The following is a 17,471-nucleotide window of genomic DNA, read 5'->3' on the forward strand; positions in this document are numbered from 1 at the left end:
TTAAAAAACACTTAGGAAGGAAGTTGATTTGCTACCAAATGGATTAGCTATTCTTACACAACTAACAAATACTTTACATCTAAGTGTCTACGTTTAAAAAAATGCTGCTGTACGTTAACAAGAAGCGTGTACTATATTGTTAATATAAAAGCCAAGTCTAGAATATTTTGTAGGTTTTATCACACAGAGGCTTGCAATCCTGATGATAAGAATTCAAGCATAATGCAAATTAACTACTGTAAATTTGAGTATGTTTTATGAATAGTAATTTTGACACTTAATACATGGGAATAGATTCCCTGGCGGGAGTCATGGTCTGTCAAAAGCACTAAATTTCCTTGCTGATCTTAAGTTACCTCAAATATCAGTAAAGGGAAGAGATGATGTTAATGGAGGACTCGCAGTTGTAGCAGTATAATATTATATACTATTACAATTTAGGACTGGAAAGAACCTCAAGTAGTAGACTAATCAAGCCATTTGTCCCAAGGTAGAATAAATATACTTCTTCCTGACATCAAATATGTATAAGAGCAATTGCATTGCTGTGTCTATTTAGCTCATTACTGGAATTGATTGTTTATTGGAAAGTTTTTTCTTTATACCTCATACATTGCAGTTGAGCGTATTAGTACTAGTCTTACCCACAGTGCACACAGAAGATATGAGATTTCCTTTCTTTATGTATAATTTTTTTTGTAATTGTAGATCCTTGTTCTATGTCCTCTCTGTGCTTTCTAAACTCCAGATGAAATAACTCCAGTATGCTTCATTTAGCTTTTAGGGTAGTGGTTTCTCTGTGTCTTTTTCTCTCATTTGGATGCTCTTCAGCTGGGTAATTACTTATTTAATTTTGCACCCACAGTATTTATATTGTTAAATGCATTATGCCAGCTGTGGTGTCAACAAGCACTGCTGTAAGGTTTACAAGGTTTTCTTCTGTATGCATACTTGAGAAGGAGTTCTGTGTGAGGTTTACCTCTTTGCCAAATGTACATTTTGATCAGCTACAAATCTCCACCCACAGAACCACTGATAACTGTTTTTGTCTCGGTTCCATGTGTATATTGGTGATTTTTCTTAGGTGAAAAACATTGTACTTGTTTCAGCTGAAATACATTCTGTTATTTTTTCAGATCAGTTCTCAAGTTTCTGAAGATTGCTTTGAATCGAAAACCAGGCCTCTTACACTGCAGACGTGTGATGTGTACTCCTGGTTCTGCCACCCATGCCATTAGTGAAAATACTGAATAATGCCAGGGTCAGGGCACATCCTTTCAGAATTTCACCTGATGGATCCCTCCAATTTGGGATGTGTTTTTATAAGTATTCTGTGAGCAGTTTTCTAAGCAGTATCACATGCACCCAATGGCAATTACATCTAGATCATATTTCCCTAGATTATTTATGAGGCTGACATGAGAACCAGCGACAAAACCCTTGTGAAGCCCAGATTTATGACATGTTGCTTCTTCATGTATAGGCCTACTACTCTGGGACAGAGAAACTAGATTAATATGACAAAATTGTCTCATCTTGGTCAACCTTTTTGGTGAAGGCTGATGCAAGAACAGTATCAAAGATTTTGTTCTATTATCTTCCAATACCTTTACCTCTTTATCCAATTATATGGTATCTAAGAATACACAAAGGAACTGACTTTGCAGCACAAATGAGGCATTTCTGAACTTGTTCAAAGAATGCTGGACTTCAGCAGGCATGCTACAATTCTTAAAATTGGGAGAAGATAACTGGTGACAGCAGGTAGTAAACTTAAAGAAATTCAACGTCTCCCAACTGTCAGTACCAAACACCCATGCAGTTCATCTCTAGGGAACATGCTGTGTATTCACTTTGCCAGGAATTGCTGAATATCCACCATTCTCTTTCACCTCTTTATCCAAACTTGAACAATTACTGACTCAGTAGAAAAAGTAGGACATTTTGTAAATGGTAGTGGACACATTTTACTCATTTTACCAGAGTCACTTTTGACTCTGCTGTATTGAAGAAATGTACTTGCATACTGGCTTTCAAAACACATCTGTATAGTAGTCTTTTTAAGTGCCTGTCTTAATTCTCACCTTCCTGATAAAACAGGCTCAGCTTATGTGTGCATGTTTTAGAACAGTGATCTATAAAGTTTGTTCAAGAATAAACAATTAAAGGTCAGAATTGTTTTTGACCAGTTTGATTGAAATATTTTACTGTCCTTTGAGTGATTTGGAGGGGTATTGTTCACTTCCAAATGTTCAGCTGACTCTGCAGCAAAGGAGCAAGAAAATAAGTGAGAGAGATTCTTGTGGCTTCTGAGTCTGTGGTGGAATGAAAAACAGCTCTCAACTAAGGCAAAGCAAGGACATGAATCAGGTCTTTTTGGATCTATGCCATTATCTTATAACTACAGTATGTGAAGAGCATGTTGTTTTGTGTTCTTGCCTGTAAAAGCTCTGAGAAGTTTTCATCTGTTCCATCAGGAGAGTGATGTTTGTTTTCTTTGTAACCTACAAAATTGTAGAAAAACAGAGTTTTCTTCTTTGTTTTTCTATAGTTATGTGACACACTGCAGCCTACAAAGGAGGAAGTGTTAAATAATCTTCAAAGGGAGGTTCTTCCCTGTTCAAAGAATATCTGGCTTGCCTCTGTCTCAGACAGAAGGAGTTTTCCATAACAAACAACTTCTTGAATGTATTGTACTCCTCTCTGTTGCTTTTCTTTCCTTCCTGCCTCTCTGTAAGTGGTAAGAATTTTGGTGGTGTGCGTCTGGCCTTTTTTTTTCTGTTTTTTTTTAGGGGATCAGGAAAGAAAAAAAATGTGTCAGTCTAAGACTTGGAGAGAATAATCATATGTTTATGTGAATGTTGATTCCTTAGAGTGTAGCTAGAGACAAAGGTAGGCAAAGGTCCAGTTCTTTGGGTTTAGGTCTCGTTGGCAAGTAATTGGCCAGTGAAAGAAGAGTCAAGATCTTCACCAAGTATACACCCTGTGTGTCCTCTGTTCTTACAGTTATGTGGACAATTTGTTCTGATCTTAAAATTTCAGTATCTGTGATAGTGAATTGACTGAAACTTGGAAGGGGCTGAAATGAAAAGAAACACCAATCTCACATGGTAAGTCAAGCTGCAAATGGGACAATGCAAATAACTCCAGTGTTGGGGATTCCCAGCTACTGGCAATAAATAGCCTTCTGGAGTTACTTCAAGGAAATAAAAGAAAAAAGAAATCCACTTATTCTGTAACAGAAGAATGAAAAAACCCCAAAAATTTACCTTCTCACATAGTTTTAACTCTGTTATCTGCTACTGCAATAAAAAACATTCTGTCTTAGAAGTAATGAAAAAATTATTTTCTCCTGGTGTACAAAATAAACCTGCACTCATGTAATAGCAGTCATTAAATTTAGATCTTCATTTCACACTTACCTTTATGTTGTCTATTTTGATTAAAAAAAAATCATACCTGCACTTAAAAGGCTGTGTATACAATTATTTTAGTTTGTTGCTGTACATGGTTTTAAAGCAGTATGAGGAAAATGAAAGAAAAGTCAAGGTCAGTATAGTTTCCTTTGCCCTTTTGTTTCAGTGGATAATGTTTCTCATTCTACCTGAAACACGCTGTTGTTGGCGCATAGCAGGATACTGTATGTCACAGTTCACTCATTAAAATGTCATCTTTCCTGTGGTTTCCAGATGTAGGGCTGTGTTCTTGAGCTCACAGTTATTGAAGCTGGGGGTTAGGAAATAGCATAAGCATCCACCACAAATTAGATTATAAAAAGGGGTACTTCTGTTTTCTTGACTCTGTAGCCCAACTCTTATTTTTGTCTGTTTCATACCTTTCCCACCAAGCTTGTCCTACAGCCATGAGGAAAGTGTTTTGTGGTCTTCTCTGGTGTGTTTTGGTTTTGTATTTTTTTAACAAAACAGGAAAAGTATTCCTTAAAATAGTTACACTTTCATTTCCAGTAATTCGTATAAATGGAAAATTAGCCTTGTGACAGAGGAAATCCAGCATAAATAAAATCTTGGAAATGACATGGCTTGAAAAACATATGCACTACGTATTAAACTGAATACCTGTTTAATTATAAGTAATTCAGCCACTGCCTTAAGCCTCGATTTTATGGATGGTAGATAGTGTTTTATAAACAAGAATAAGTCAGAAGGTATTTATTGTTTAATTGCAGCATAATTACAGTGTCTTAATAGTTGCTGCGTGTAACTGAGTTCCAGATGGCCTGTGGTGCAAGAGGTGGACCAGTTCAGAGAGAAGGTGCTAGATAAAAAAACAGACCAGAAGGTCTCCTCACTGCCTGTGGTAGAAGGTATTATGAAGGACCAGGACTGTCATATGGCCACATAGTATCTTAGCCCCTGTCTGCTTCCTAGCCCGATTCTGGCACAGGTAGTGTATCTGACTCTTGTCTGGAGCAGGATGATGATCTTGCTTGTGAAGAATAAGTAGTAAAATATTTCTCCCACCATGTGCATTTTCATAAGTCATTTCACTCTTTATATATTAAATATTTCACTAATGCTTAAATGTAGGAAGAATACATGCATTCAGTATACATTGAATGTTAATTCCATAGTGTGAACCTGCACAAAACACACGGCTTCTCTAGCTATACTAAACCTTTATTTGAAACAATTTTAGCCAATGGAATATTTGCAAAGAGTCCAATCTAAAGCTGCAACCAAGTCCTGCCTGAGCCGAGTTTGGCTGTGGCTTTATTTGAATGTTGGATGTTTCCTACTGTTGTTCAAGATACTTTTTTGGTAACCTTATTCTCTTACTGATTTCTGACAAGTTCATCTATTTGTTTATCGTCTTCAAAGACAGAAGATGCATATTTGAAGAATTCAGTCTTGCTTGGTTCTTGATATGTAGGACCTTGTCAGGAGAGAGGGCAAGCATACCTGAAAGTTTTAGGGCAACTAAACCTTTTCATTTATTCTTTTGTACCTGAAAGAATATTGCATTCTGTAACTTGCATATATACGCATTGTACTTAAAAACACTTAGGCTCCTTCATCTCTTAAGAAAAAGGAAAATCTATCAGTCATACTTCAAAAAGGGTCTTTTGAAGAATTTATTATTCTTTTTCGTGCTACTTTATTGTTTTCATGGACACAGCTGTCCCCATTACACTAAGGTAGTTTATTTGGCCTAACCCAATGATAGCATATAGATTTTGAAATTCAGAAGTGCTCAGGCTGGAACAGTTGGCTCAGGCCGCAGTGTGTTTAAACTATATATTTTATAGTATGCAGAGATTTTGCTTAAAAAAAAAAGAAAAACGCTCTGACGTAAACATTTTGCAAATCAGATTATTTCATGTTTCAGGCCAAGATGACTCAGTTGCCAGAGGCTGAAAAGGAAAAGATAGCTGAGCAAGTGGCTGACTTCAAAAAAGTCAAGAGTAAGCTTGATGCAGAGATTGAAATTTGGGACGATACTAGCAATGACATCATTGTTTTGGCCAAGAGGATGTGTGTGATTATGATGGAGATGACTGACTTCACAAGGTAATTATGCAAAAAAAAAAAAAGGTCTTCAATATTTCTAAATGTTGGAGGCCACTGTCATATTGTTACAGCAGAAAATACTGAGTTTCTAATGTCAGGTGACAGCATCTTTACAAAACTGAGTGGCTAAGCTAATGTAGTTAGCTTTACCACACTAGCTAGTAGTACAGAAAAGTTGGAAGGGAAGCTTGAAGTTTTGAACTATGCTTGTCAATAATTTATATTTTTTTCTTTGTCCTCTCTCCAGTCTGTAATTCCAAGTTCTTGCACATGGAAGAAATAAAAGATTCTGACATTTTGTATTTGTTACATTAGAAGCCACTCAGACAAATAGTAGATTTCCATATTTGAGTCTCTTGTTACCTAAGCTGTTTTCTTTTACCTTCAAATGTATTACCTTGCATTCATTTTTATTTAATCTCAATGAGTGCTTTCCAAAGCTGTAGTTTTTCAAGGTTGTCTTGGTGTCTTAGTGTGTTCGTGTGTATGTATTGTCCTGAACATTTATGCAACAGTAATATATTTGACTAAAACCAAGTTAACACTGGTATGAAGATATCTCATCATTCAGAAAGAAAGTAATGGGAATGATGATGACATAAAACATTGATGTGAATGCCTCATGTTGTTAACAAAAATACCTCAGGACAACTTCAGTGAATGCCAGTGATAATCAGTGATTGCTCAGCAGAAGTTAGAACTGATGTAAAGAGTAACCATCTGAAGTAGCTTATTACAGCTTAGCTTCATTGTTTGATTATAGAGGCAGATGCATCTGCTTTTTTCTTGAGTCTTGGCAAAAGGGACCTGCAGACCCTCATTTGAAACAGTTCTTATCCTACTGAATATTCATGAGCAAGTCCTCTGCAGATAGACACTACGCTAGGCTACTGTAATTTTAAGTAACATATATTTTCCCAGCTTTCTTTAAACTTTGTATGTACTACATGACATAAGCTTACTGAAACTTGGTGATGAGCCTTGCTGCGGTGAACTATCCTATAAATCATTGTCATAGAAAACTTATACTTGACAGATGGAAAAGTCATGGAACGAGCAGAAACTACTGTTGGAAGTTTGTAGCAGCTACCAGCAGCTGCTGATCTGTGGTATGAACATGATAATCAGGCCTGATTATGCAAAACTGGTTATACTGATTACTGGAATGTGTTAAAAATTATGTAAAAATACCGTATTACTTGCAGTAGTAAGCTTTTGCCCTGACAGGCAGAGGTGGAGGCAGTGCATAGCAAGGATTTGCTCTGCTGAAAGTGTAGCCCCTGTTCCCATTTGAATTGCACCAGACTTGTTGCTTGTGGGGGATAACACCTGAAGTTCCTGCTAATTTCATTCTTTGTTCACTGAAGAAATGAGAGTTTGGTAGAGGTTTCTTTCCTGACTTTGCTGAAAATGAACGGGGTTATAGTTCTTGTTTCTTTAGGGGAGCTACAGTGAGTAAGGCAAGAAGAATGAGTGTGAAATTGTCCCTATATTGCTATGGCTTCAACAGCAAAGGAATTCTGCAAAGCTGAGAAACAAACGAGGTATCAGTGGGTCTGCTGATGTTTTCTGCCTGTCTTAAGACTATAGCTGCAGCCCGACTCCTATCCTTACAAGATACCATCTTGGCTTGGCTCTGCTAGCTTCCCCAGTGGTTGACCAGAAGCCTGTACTTCTCCCTCTGGCCATATGCAGGAACGAGCAAAGCCTGGGTGATGGTTCCCTTGTGCTTTCACTTACCCTCTTCTGAATATGCAGGAGAGGTGCTTTGTCAGTTCTCTGTTCAAAGGGGCTAGTTGTTCTCAAGAGCATCTTACTGGGTTAGGACCTATCCAAAGAGAGTATCTGCATCTCCTTTGAATGCCTGCTGTGCAGAACTGTAGAGAATTCAGCTTTGTTTGGTTTTCTGATACCTTAGGGATTCCCTGGAGATAGCAGGACATTTGGGGTTTTTTTTGGCTAGAAGAGGTTTAAACTTTTCACCTTGCAGAGTTCTAGGCTATAAATTATTTGGAATTGTGGGAGATACTTTAACACTTATCACATGGATACTTCCCCTGTGCAGAAGAGGACTTTGCTTAGTTAACGTTTAAGGGATTCCAATTGCTGTTCCAAAAGCTGCATATATATTTGTTTGTTAAATATTCATTGGATAGTTTGAGGATAGGAAGATGAGAATTAGGTTCCTGCTTTCCACAAAGCCATCATTTCTATAGTCCACACAGTGTACCCTGTTTCCTAGCAGTTAATGACATTTCTTAGCAAGAGGTGGCAATAGACATGGATCTATATTTCTGTGCACTGAAGTCAGACCCAAATTCTGCCAATGTGTGGTGAGTGTCAGTTGGTTATGTTATGGAGAAGAGAAAACAGAATTTCAGTCTGAGGTTCAGCTTTTGAAAGGGTCTGTTTCCTTGGCAAGGATGTGATGTAAGTATTCCTCTGTTCACAATTTTTGATACTGGCCATCTTAGATGACATTATGAAGAGCGTTTTTTTCTGTGTGTAGTTCACATTTTGAATTAATTAACTCCCATTTATCTGCATGTCACACTGTCTAACAGTGCAGTGTGTGTAATGTGATGATTGCTGAAGATGTATTCAAGTGCTGTGATGTTCACTGAGTTGCACCTAAAGTACCTTTGTAGTCTTAGATGTCTTGACATCTGAAATGCCATAGCTGTACAAGGACCATTACTGACTTGAAAACTCAGTCCAAAACTTATGCCTACCGGTTTCAGCATAGAAGCTGTTCATTTTGGGTTCGAGCTTCCACTTTTCCAGCAGTGATAGGTCTGTCCTGCCATGTTAAAAGAGTAGATTCTGTCTTGGTAATGAATGAGTTTTATTCCTTTAAACTGAGCTTTTAATTGAGCGTAATTCCTGGAAAGAATCTATATAAACATAGACCAGTCAAATAATTTAACTTGCTGCTTAGGGTTCAGTGTATGCGACGTTGTTTCATTGTATTGATGGGTGGTACCTAAATGAAAGATCAGAACCGGCATCTGAACAAGCAGACTTGTAGGGGAGTAAGAGGAGGCTAGTTTGAATTTGGCCATAGGATCTATCTGGGAAGCAGATACTGTCCACTTAATCTAGTTATAAATCTTGTCTTGTGAACCAGTTGGTTCACCCCAAACAAAAGAGAAATTACAAAGATTTGACATTAAAGAAAACACAGTTTCATGGAACAAGGAACTCTGAAGCACCTATGAACAACTACAGAGGGTACAGCCAGCATATATGACTTAAGAAATATGAGTTGTCGTAAGAAAGACTGGTTTCAATTTTTTAAGCAATTAATTCAAAGCTGTCCTCTGACTTTCAGAGTTACTGTTTTTCAAAGCTGTATTGTTACAGAATTGTTATGGACAAGTAGCTAATGAACAGGCTTGGATTCATCATCGATTCAGTGTTCCAAATGCACTCCTTTTTCCTCTCAAAAAGAATTTTTTTTTCCCTAAACTTTCTAACCTTTTTCAAATTACAGTATTGGTATGAAAACCTGGCAAGGCTTTTCAAATAACTATTTATGTATTTAGCTCACATACAGGCATGAATTGTGTTTTTAAACACATGAAAAAGTATGTGTTTAAACTACTACTATACAGTAGTCTCTATTCTCTGCCACTATTTGGAATGCACAGCAGGTGGAATTACCTGTAAAAAGAGTGGAAAAGTGAAAGAATAGGAATTTTGGTATGTATAAACATACATGTGTGCTTACATAATTTGAATTTTTCTTCTTCCTTGGGTCTTGTCACATATTCCCAGTGCAAAAGCATAAATATTTACTGACTGAAAATGTGTAAGTTCAAAAAGAAGTTAGAGCTTTTAATTTTATGGGAAAAATGTATTTGATCACAAGGGTCAGTCGCATGTCAGCGTTCTGCCCCTTTAGCTGTGTCTTCTGTAGAGGTAAATAGCAAGAAATTGCCTTATCTGCTGTGATAGTTTTAATAACATTGTGGTGAAAATACTCTTAATTTCTCTGCTCATTGGCTAAAAATGTACAAGAAAAATCCTGGTGTTGTGGGTTTCTATTTTCTCTAAGCTTTATGCGTAAATGGAACAGGATTTTTTTTTCCCATTGCCACAGCATATTTGTAGTTAAGGTGGTATTTACCGTTGAACAGACACAAATTCCTTTTTGCTCATACAAAGGAATGTGTGTCTAATTCAAGCAGTGCTTAGGATAAGAACACTGCATATTGGGACAGTAGCAATAGGAAAGATGCTACCGTGTCCTCAGATGAGATTCAGACATACAAGGCAGAGCTTGCTGCCATGTTGGAGGTGATTTTAGAGATAAGCCAGGGGGAGACCAGCTCTGGTAACTGACTCCTGCTGTGCTGTTTCACAGCATGTCCTAATGGCACACAGTCCATGGATTCAGGATTCACAGTATTTGGTTGAAGTCTCTAGGACAATCCCATTCAGTTTTCTGTGGGATAAACAGTAAATGAGAGTCTCTGGGCTTTTACCCTAACCCATTTTGTAGGTTTGTTCAGATTCCAAATGGGGCCATATGAACAATTTCTTAAAAAAAAAAGAAAAAAAAAGAAATATGCAGCTCTTAGCAAACTGAAAATCTTATATTTGTTTCTAAAATGGCACAATATCAGACTTACAGAAAAAACAGTAAAAATAGCAAAACAAATTAACAATGCTTGCAAAAATAAATCTAGAAGTGTCATTCCCCAAAAGCTGCTCCCCCCCCCATCCTTATAGTAAGCCTAAATATAATTCTGCTTATACCTCTAGTACTTCCAAGGACTGCAGCTTAGCCTAAACTTTTCTCTGTAGTACTCTTGGTTAATACCAAGTGCATCTGCCTGGTCTAGCAAGTCTCCTCACCTGCTAGCAGTCACAGCCTTCAGCCTTAATTCATCTGCTTTCCCTAGTCTTTTAGTCTTTGCTTGGGAAAGCAAGAGAGGAGACCTGAAAGAATATGGGAAATCAAGATGGCAGTTCTGTCATTACTGGGATTTGAAGAGAACATGGGACAAAAAGGTGAGGATGGAAGAGGCGAGAAGAATGATTCTATTCCTATCAAGTTTATCCATGAAGATTTGTACCATCACTCCCTATTTGATTTACCTTTCCTGGTGTCCATTTCCACTTCAGTTACCCATAATCCTCCTAGTTTCCCTTCAGAGCCAGATGCTTCTGAAATACTACGGAGCTTTTCCATTGCACCCTAAAACTCACTGACTTCCTTGCCTTTTTCTAGACTGTCCTAGCCCTCAGATTTCTGTCAGTTCCATCCAGCTTCTCTCATCCATATGGAAATCGCTCACATGGTCCTGACCCTCCTACTCACTCCTCTCCCTGGTCACCAACCCAGTTTGTCATTGCCACAGAAAGTAATGGTAACATTGTTATTAAAAACCCTGAATTGACTAAGTGCCATTACATATGCAGTTCAACTTCAGATATGTGTAAAATTTTCCCCTTTCCCTCCCTGCATTGCTCATACCAGAGAATTCGTAAGTCAGCACTATTTCATTAAGCAGTCTGGGATGCTTTTGAGAGTCCATAGCTACACTTATGTTTGCATCATAAGATGCAAATGAGAACAAGCAACTTTCACTTTAAAAACTAATCTCATCAAAAATCACCCAAAGATTGAAGGTTATAAACTTTTTGTCAACAGTGGTGTTGTCCAGCTGAGCCATCAGAAAGGACAGAGTTACTTTAGACAGAATTACTTTGGTCAAAGTAGGTGAATCCTCCTTGGGATAATATCTAAGAGCAACTTTTAATAGAGTTAATTATATTAAAATGTTCTTTAAGATAAATTTATTTCTAAAGCAAGTATAGTTTTATCGTATTTTTATTTTATCATATATGCTTTGATAGACAGAACCACCAGGATTTACTTGTTATGACGTAGTGTAGATTAAGCAGATAAATTTTACTGTTAAAATAAGCAGCAGAATTGCATTAGTTACAGTAGTGTAAATGTTATTTAAGATTTTGCAGTACTTGCAGGATACTGATTGTCCTGCCAGAACTACATGTAATAGCCTCAGGCAGTTGTTACCCTCAAGTAGAAACATAGTCTCTCAGATTTGTGATGAATTGTTGAGATGTGTCAAGTGAAATTGTACCCTGTAACACAGAATCAGCTGATACTGCTCATTCTTCCTGAATGTCACAGAGCTTCTAAAATTCAACTTTCACAAATAACTGAGGAATTTGAAGGCAAAAATTCTTTATCTATCTTCCTGCCCATCTCAAAAGGTATAGACTGAGTCTGGCATGGTACTACTGTGTCTTTATTAATGATATTTTATAGAATACAGTAGTGCATGTTATACTTATATGAATGTTCTTTTACAACTTTTGTATTAAAAATAGTTTCAACTGATTCCTAAATACATAGACCCGCAAATATTTAATTAGAAATGGCAATCACTACTATGGTGGCCTCAGTATAATTCTAAAAGGTAAGCCCTAAATGTTCATCCTCTGATAGTAAAATTTCTAAAATATATATATACACACAAATATAGTAGGTTTTTTTATACAACCATATATTTCAAAGTGTAAAACTTGTGGAATGAAGTCAGAACCAAAAGAGAAACCTTTTAAACAAACAAAAAAAAAGTTTGGCTTCATTACTCAAAGTATTAATCAAAGTATTTAGATAGCCAATTTCCCTGCAAGTTAAGTGGATTTTTACCTGCTATAGTATGCATAATTAATGTTAATAGTACTATTATTAAACAAACATGGTATATCATGGATGTATGGTATCTTTTTGATGTTTTTGTTAGGAATTACAAAGAGTTTACTTTTAGACAGTGACAAAAACAGGTTCTAAATATATAAACATACGCAGCTAAAGAGAACTTAGGTGATAAACGTAACAAATACAATGTTAAGATGCTTGCTATTTTGCATATTAATGAAGCATATTAAATACTCATAGACCAATGCAGTGAACAGCTAATGACCAAAATAATGAGCATAACATTGCTTTCTTTCCTCTGCAATATTACTGTGAAAAATACAGCTAAACGCCGTACAACTACCTTTAGTAAACAATTTTTTGCTATTGCTCATAACTGGACTAGAGATACTAAAGGGAATGGATAAACTGAAGTTCCATGTGAACATCAAAGTAGGAGCATGGTCAGTACATATGCATGCCTATATGCATTGACTTTGTTTTAAATCTGCATTTTTGCAGCCTCCTTTTTCTTTTGCATGATCTCTGTTGTTCCTTTAATCACAACCTTTTTACACACTTCTATTCTCATCTCTGCTGCATCAAACCACTTGCCTTTACTGTCAGAAGCTTTAAGCACACATCTTTTCTTTCATCTCTTACTCAGTATTGCTGCTGTCTCCAGTCAGCTTATAACATTTGTAATACCACCCTATTCCTTTAACACCTACTAGGTTTCTTTTTTTCAAACAGGTGCTTTCAGTGCTGTACTGTGAAAGCTCATTATTCTCCTTTACATCACAAAAACACTCCACGTTGAGAAATGGATGCTGACAGGCATGTTAGTTTGCTGGGGTCACTTGCTATCCAGCAGTCCAGTCTCATCTCATTGCTTATGAGTTTTCTTCCTACCAACACCAGAAAAAAAAAATGAGGCTAAAAGGCACCTTTGAAGATCATCTAGTCCACCCTCTTCAAAGCAGACTGATTGCTATATTAGATCAACTTGCTTAGGGTGTGGTCCATTAAAGCTTGGAAAATTCCTAGGATTGGAGATTCCAGTATGTCAGACCTCTCTGGTCAACCTGTAAGTGTTTAACAGTAAAGAATTCTTCCATCTTCATGTAACAGGAATTTTCTAGCTCCACTTTGTGTCCCATGCACCTTATTTTTTTACTGTGCATCTCTGAGGAAGAAGTCAGTGGCCTCTACTCTTCCTCTTCGGTTAGTAGAAGAACGCAGATTAGACTCTCCTTTGCCTTCTTTTCTTGAGGCTTTAAAGCTTTGTTTCCTCCGCCTCTGCTCTATACATCATGTGCTCCAGCCCCAAACCTCTGGACTCTTCTCCATTTGTCAGTGTCTCTGTAGTGCTGAGGGTCCAGTATTGGACAGAAGATTCAAGTTGCAGCCTTGCAATGGCCAAGTATAGGGCTATCACTTCTCTCAGCCTCTTGGCTATGTTTGTAGTAATGCCACCTGTGATATGGTTTGCCTTCACTGTGCAAGGGCACACTGCTGCCTTATGTTAGGTCATTTTATTATAAGCAAAGTTATTACCTAACTGGTTAGTTCTGCCTCTGCGCTGGTGTGTGGAGCTGTTCCATTCCAGGTACAGGAACATGTCTTTTATTTTGTTGAACTTTAAAAGACTCTTCAGCTCATTCTTCCAGCTTGCTGAAGTCCTTAATGGCAGCCCATCCATTCAAGTATAAAAAACTACCTCCAGTTGGTATCACCTGCAGACTTCTGACAGTGTGTTCTGTCCCATCTTCCAGGTCATTGATGGAGCTGTTAAACTGCATTGGCCCCACTATCACCCACTGAAGAATATGACTCCTCAGTTAAACTTTGAACCACTGACCGTTACACTGTTGAGACCAACAATCCAGCCAGCCTGCTCTGTAGTTAACCTGCTCTGTAGTCCACCTATCTAGCCATGTCTCTCCAGCTTGCATGCAAGGATAGTGTAGGAGTCCCAAAAGCTTTGTTAAGATGATCAGCATCCACTGCTGTCCCCACATCCACAGAACTAACTGTTTCATCACAGAAGGCAGTTTGTTTGGTAGACCCACAATTTGCCCTTTGCCCTTCCTAATCATATTCCTGTCCTCAAAATGCCTTCCATGAGGACGTGCTCCATAATTTCCCCTGGGACTGAGGCTTATCTTAGCGTGTAGGTCTGCAGATGCTCCTAACTTTTTGAAGATTAATTTGAAGACCAGCTTGGAGCTGTCTGTTGTTTCTTCTTCTATGTTAGTGTGCAAGTTCTTTGGCGGCAGGTGCCTAGCATGTGCTCTAGTGGGTCCAGGACATCTTCAGGTTCATGGTAGTAATTACTGTGATATCTGATGAGTAGCTTCTGCTTTTTTGAACATGTAATCACATATTATTGTCACTGTTCCTTCCCAGTCTTTCAAGTTCATTGTAAAATTTTAAGTTACAAATGTGTTACTGGAAACTGAAAGCTTCTAGAATACAGCAGGTACTTGAGTTCCACCCATGAATGCTATTAACTTTCAAATTATTCAGTTAACATATGATATAATTTGCCTGGTAACTCTTTAGTTACTAAACTTCTGCATAGGCAGTTGCTTACAAATACTGATCTACTTGTGAAGCTGCCAGTTCTGGAAAGAAAGCAAGCTGATCTTTGAGTTTCAGTGTAAGGCTTTAATGGAAGAGATTGGTTTGGGGTAAGCTAATTCCACAAAATTTGTAGGAACTTTTTTACTACTGAATCACCATTGGATCTGTGTGAGCTGAGGTTTTCTCCACTGTATGGGCAGGATAGACTTCTGAGTCCCTGAAATTGTTCACGGGGAGCGCAGTCGTACTGGGAAGGTGCAAGCTCTTCAGCAAATGGTCAGGAGAGAACAATGTTGTGTAGTATTTTTGCCTTCTCTTAGTGACCAAACTACATTGTGGATATCTGTCTATACTACAAGCCTGTGTAATGGTTTCACTCTTGTTCTAATTGCCTCTTTCCTTGAAAGTGTGTGGCATTCAGTTTGGTCTTTTATTTAAGAACTTTTTTGAAAAAGACACTTTCTTTGTGTTTGTGCAACTTTTCATTTCTTTGGTTCAAAATTGAAAGCAAACATAATGCTTCTTATTGTTGAGCTTAATAGTTACCCTTAGACGTTTGATAGAATAGTGTGGGGGGGAAAATTAGCTTGACAATTGACCTTTCCAATTTCAACTTTTTATATTGCCAATGCTTGCAAACCATTTTTTAAAATTCTTTAGTTTTCCTGTAAAGAAAACCAGGTGTTGATATAAATAGAAGGACTCAGAAATGGAGCCTTTTTCACCTAGACATGAAGATTTTTAAAAGTAATGTTTTAATTGATGGGAAAAAAATGTCACTTGCCAGTTGGAATAGAAAATAATTCCTAAATTCCATACATACCAGCAGAAATTCAGACACATTCTCTCACAAAGAAAGTTCTACTAGGCATCAGGTTAAAAGTCTATGTAAAACGTAAAGATTCTGGTGATGGTTTGCTTTTGTGATGTTTTTAGTTGACTCACTGCTGGACTGTGGAAAGCAGTTTCTGAATAACTTCTTAATGCCTTGTTGTCATGGACGCTGTGTAGATTAATTTCTCTGATTAGAGCAATTACATGCTCCACATCATAAAAGAATTTTATAAATTTAGGACCAAGACAGTGTGTTCCATTTTAAACAGTGAGTCTCTACCGTTTCTGTATAAATCCTTTGTTTGTGCTGACATGTTAGTTATACCTCATGTGTGGGTAAACAAATTGTATACATAGGACAAAACAATATACTAACACGAGCACAGAAATATTTTCAGACCTCCCTACCTCAATATTTAAGTGTAAATAATATTCCCTTGGAAACAATGGGTCCTGGAGAAATCAGATGAATAACAGTTGTTGCTACTTCACTATTTTTCCTCTATTCCTCTGCAAGATTTCAGTGAATTTTTAGCAGTCTTACAAATAGTCTTAACAGTTATTTCAGGGTACCTAGTACTTCTTGATAACAGTACTATAATCCTTAGCATAAAAGTTGAAGCAAAAAAGTGAATGGATAAAGAGATGTTTTTGGTTGGGCAAGGAGGTTAATGAGGACCTGATGTACATAGCCAGAGACAACTTAATAAAATAGGGACATATTCAAATATAGCAAAATTGTGACTAAGACAGATAAACTGATTTATATACTCATTGGTAGTATATAGTCCCTATACAGGACTAGAAGCAAGTCACCTACAAAGTCAGAGTATACATTACAGCAAATACAAGTCGTCATTAAAATAGGATTGTATCTCTTGTGCCAGAAAGAGCCATCTTTTGCCTTGCATCTTTAGGGACCTCTATACTACAGAGGACAAAGTGAGTTCAGGACTCCCAAGTATTAGCTCCTGGCAACAGAGACGTAAGGGGTGTAAAGCAAGAGGGGTTCAGGCAGTAATTTAACAGCTCCCAGGCCACTTTTTGCAGGCAGCTGGGAAGCCTGTGGCAGGACAGTCTCCTTTTCATGTGGCAGACCAAGTCAAAACTGTACCTGTATGAGCAGCCTTAGGCCCAGTGTAAAGCCAAAAGCAGTACTGCCTCACAGCAGTATTGATCATGCTCTGCAGATGTTCGCCATTTAGCAGGGATGGGCAGAGGGTGACAGCTCCCTAGCAAGGGGAAGCTGAGCACCCCTGAGGTAACAGCTGCCTGCTCAGCTGCAGACTTCTGCAGGGTCAGCCAGCATCACCACTCTGACTGGGGCTTCTCATCTTCCATCCATGGTCATCTTCCTCCATGTCCTTGAGGCAGCAGGAGTGAGATCAGGGAGCCACAGTGGCCAGCTGTTCCCTAAGGGAGACAAGCTGGGATCTAAGGGTAATCCTAGCATGGGCAGAGCTTGGGCTGAGCACAGCTTAGCCTGACAGCATCGATGTAGTGAGGAGCACTGGGTGCTGGTAACAAGATCCCTCAGTGGTCCCAGACAAAGTAAGCAGCAAAGCAAGCTGTATGGTCCATCCAGGAGCAAAAGGAGAAGCAGCCAAAGCCAAACTCCAGCATGTGCGTGAGGGGACCATCCAGGAGACAAGCTACTGGCAGGGCAGATCCAAAGTCCATCCAGAGGGTCGGGCTAGAGGCAGGGCAGGAGAGAGGTGTAGCTGTGATTCAGGGCTGAGGACGGTATGTGTGCTGGGCAAAGCTTAAGTGGACCTCTTGGGCCAATGTGCAGAGGCTGTGGGGAGGAGGCTTCAGGGGAGGCTGCTCAGGACCATTAAGGCTTA

At 38.2% G+C, this 17,471-nt stretch overlaps 1 protein-coding gene across 3 annotated transcripts in view; it reads left to right on the forward strand.

Moving 5' to 3' along the window:
- The window catches only part of CTNNA3 (catenin alpha 3), a 500,767-nt gene that overhangs the window by 437,160 nt on the left and 46,136 nt on the right, over positions 1 to 17,471 (forward strand). For all 3 annotated transcript variants that reach the window (XM_056352597.1, XM_056352598.1, XM_056352599.1), the window contains one exon: positions 5,347 to 5,528. In XM_056352597.1, coding sequence (XP_056208572.1) covers positions 5,347 to 5,528 — 182 coding nt within the window. The remainder of the gene's footprint in view (positions 1 to 5,346; positions 5,529 to 17,471) is intronic.

The sequence above is a fragment of the Falco biarmicus genome, chromosome 9, assembly GCF_023638135.1.
Source record: "Falco biarmicus isolate bFalBia1 chromosome 9, bFalBia1.pri, whole genome shotgun sequence".
Classification (NCBI taxonomy): domain Eukaryota; kingdom Metazoa; phylum Chordata; class Aves; order Falconiformes; family Falconidae; genus Falco; species Falco biarmicus.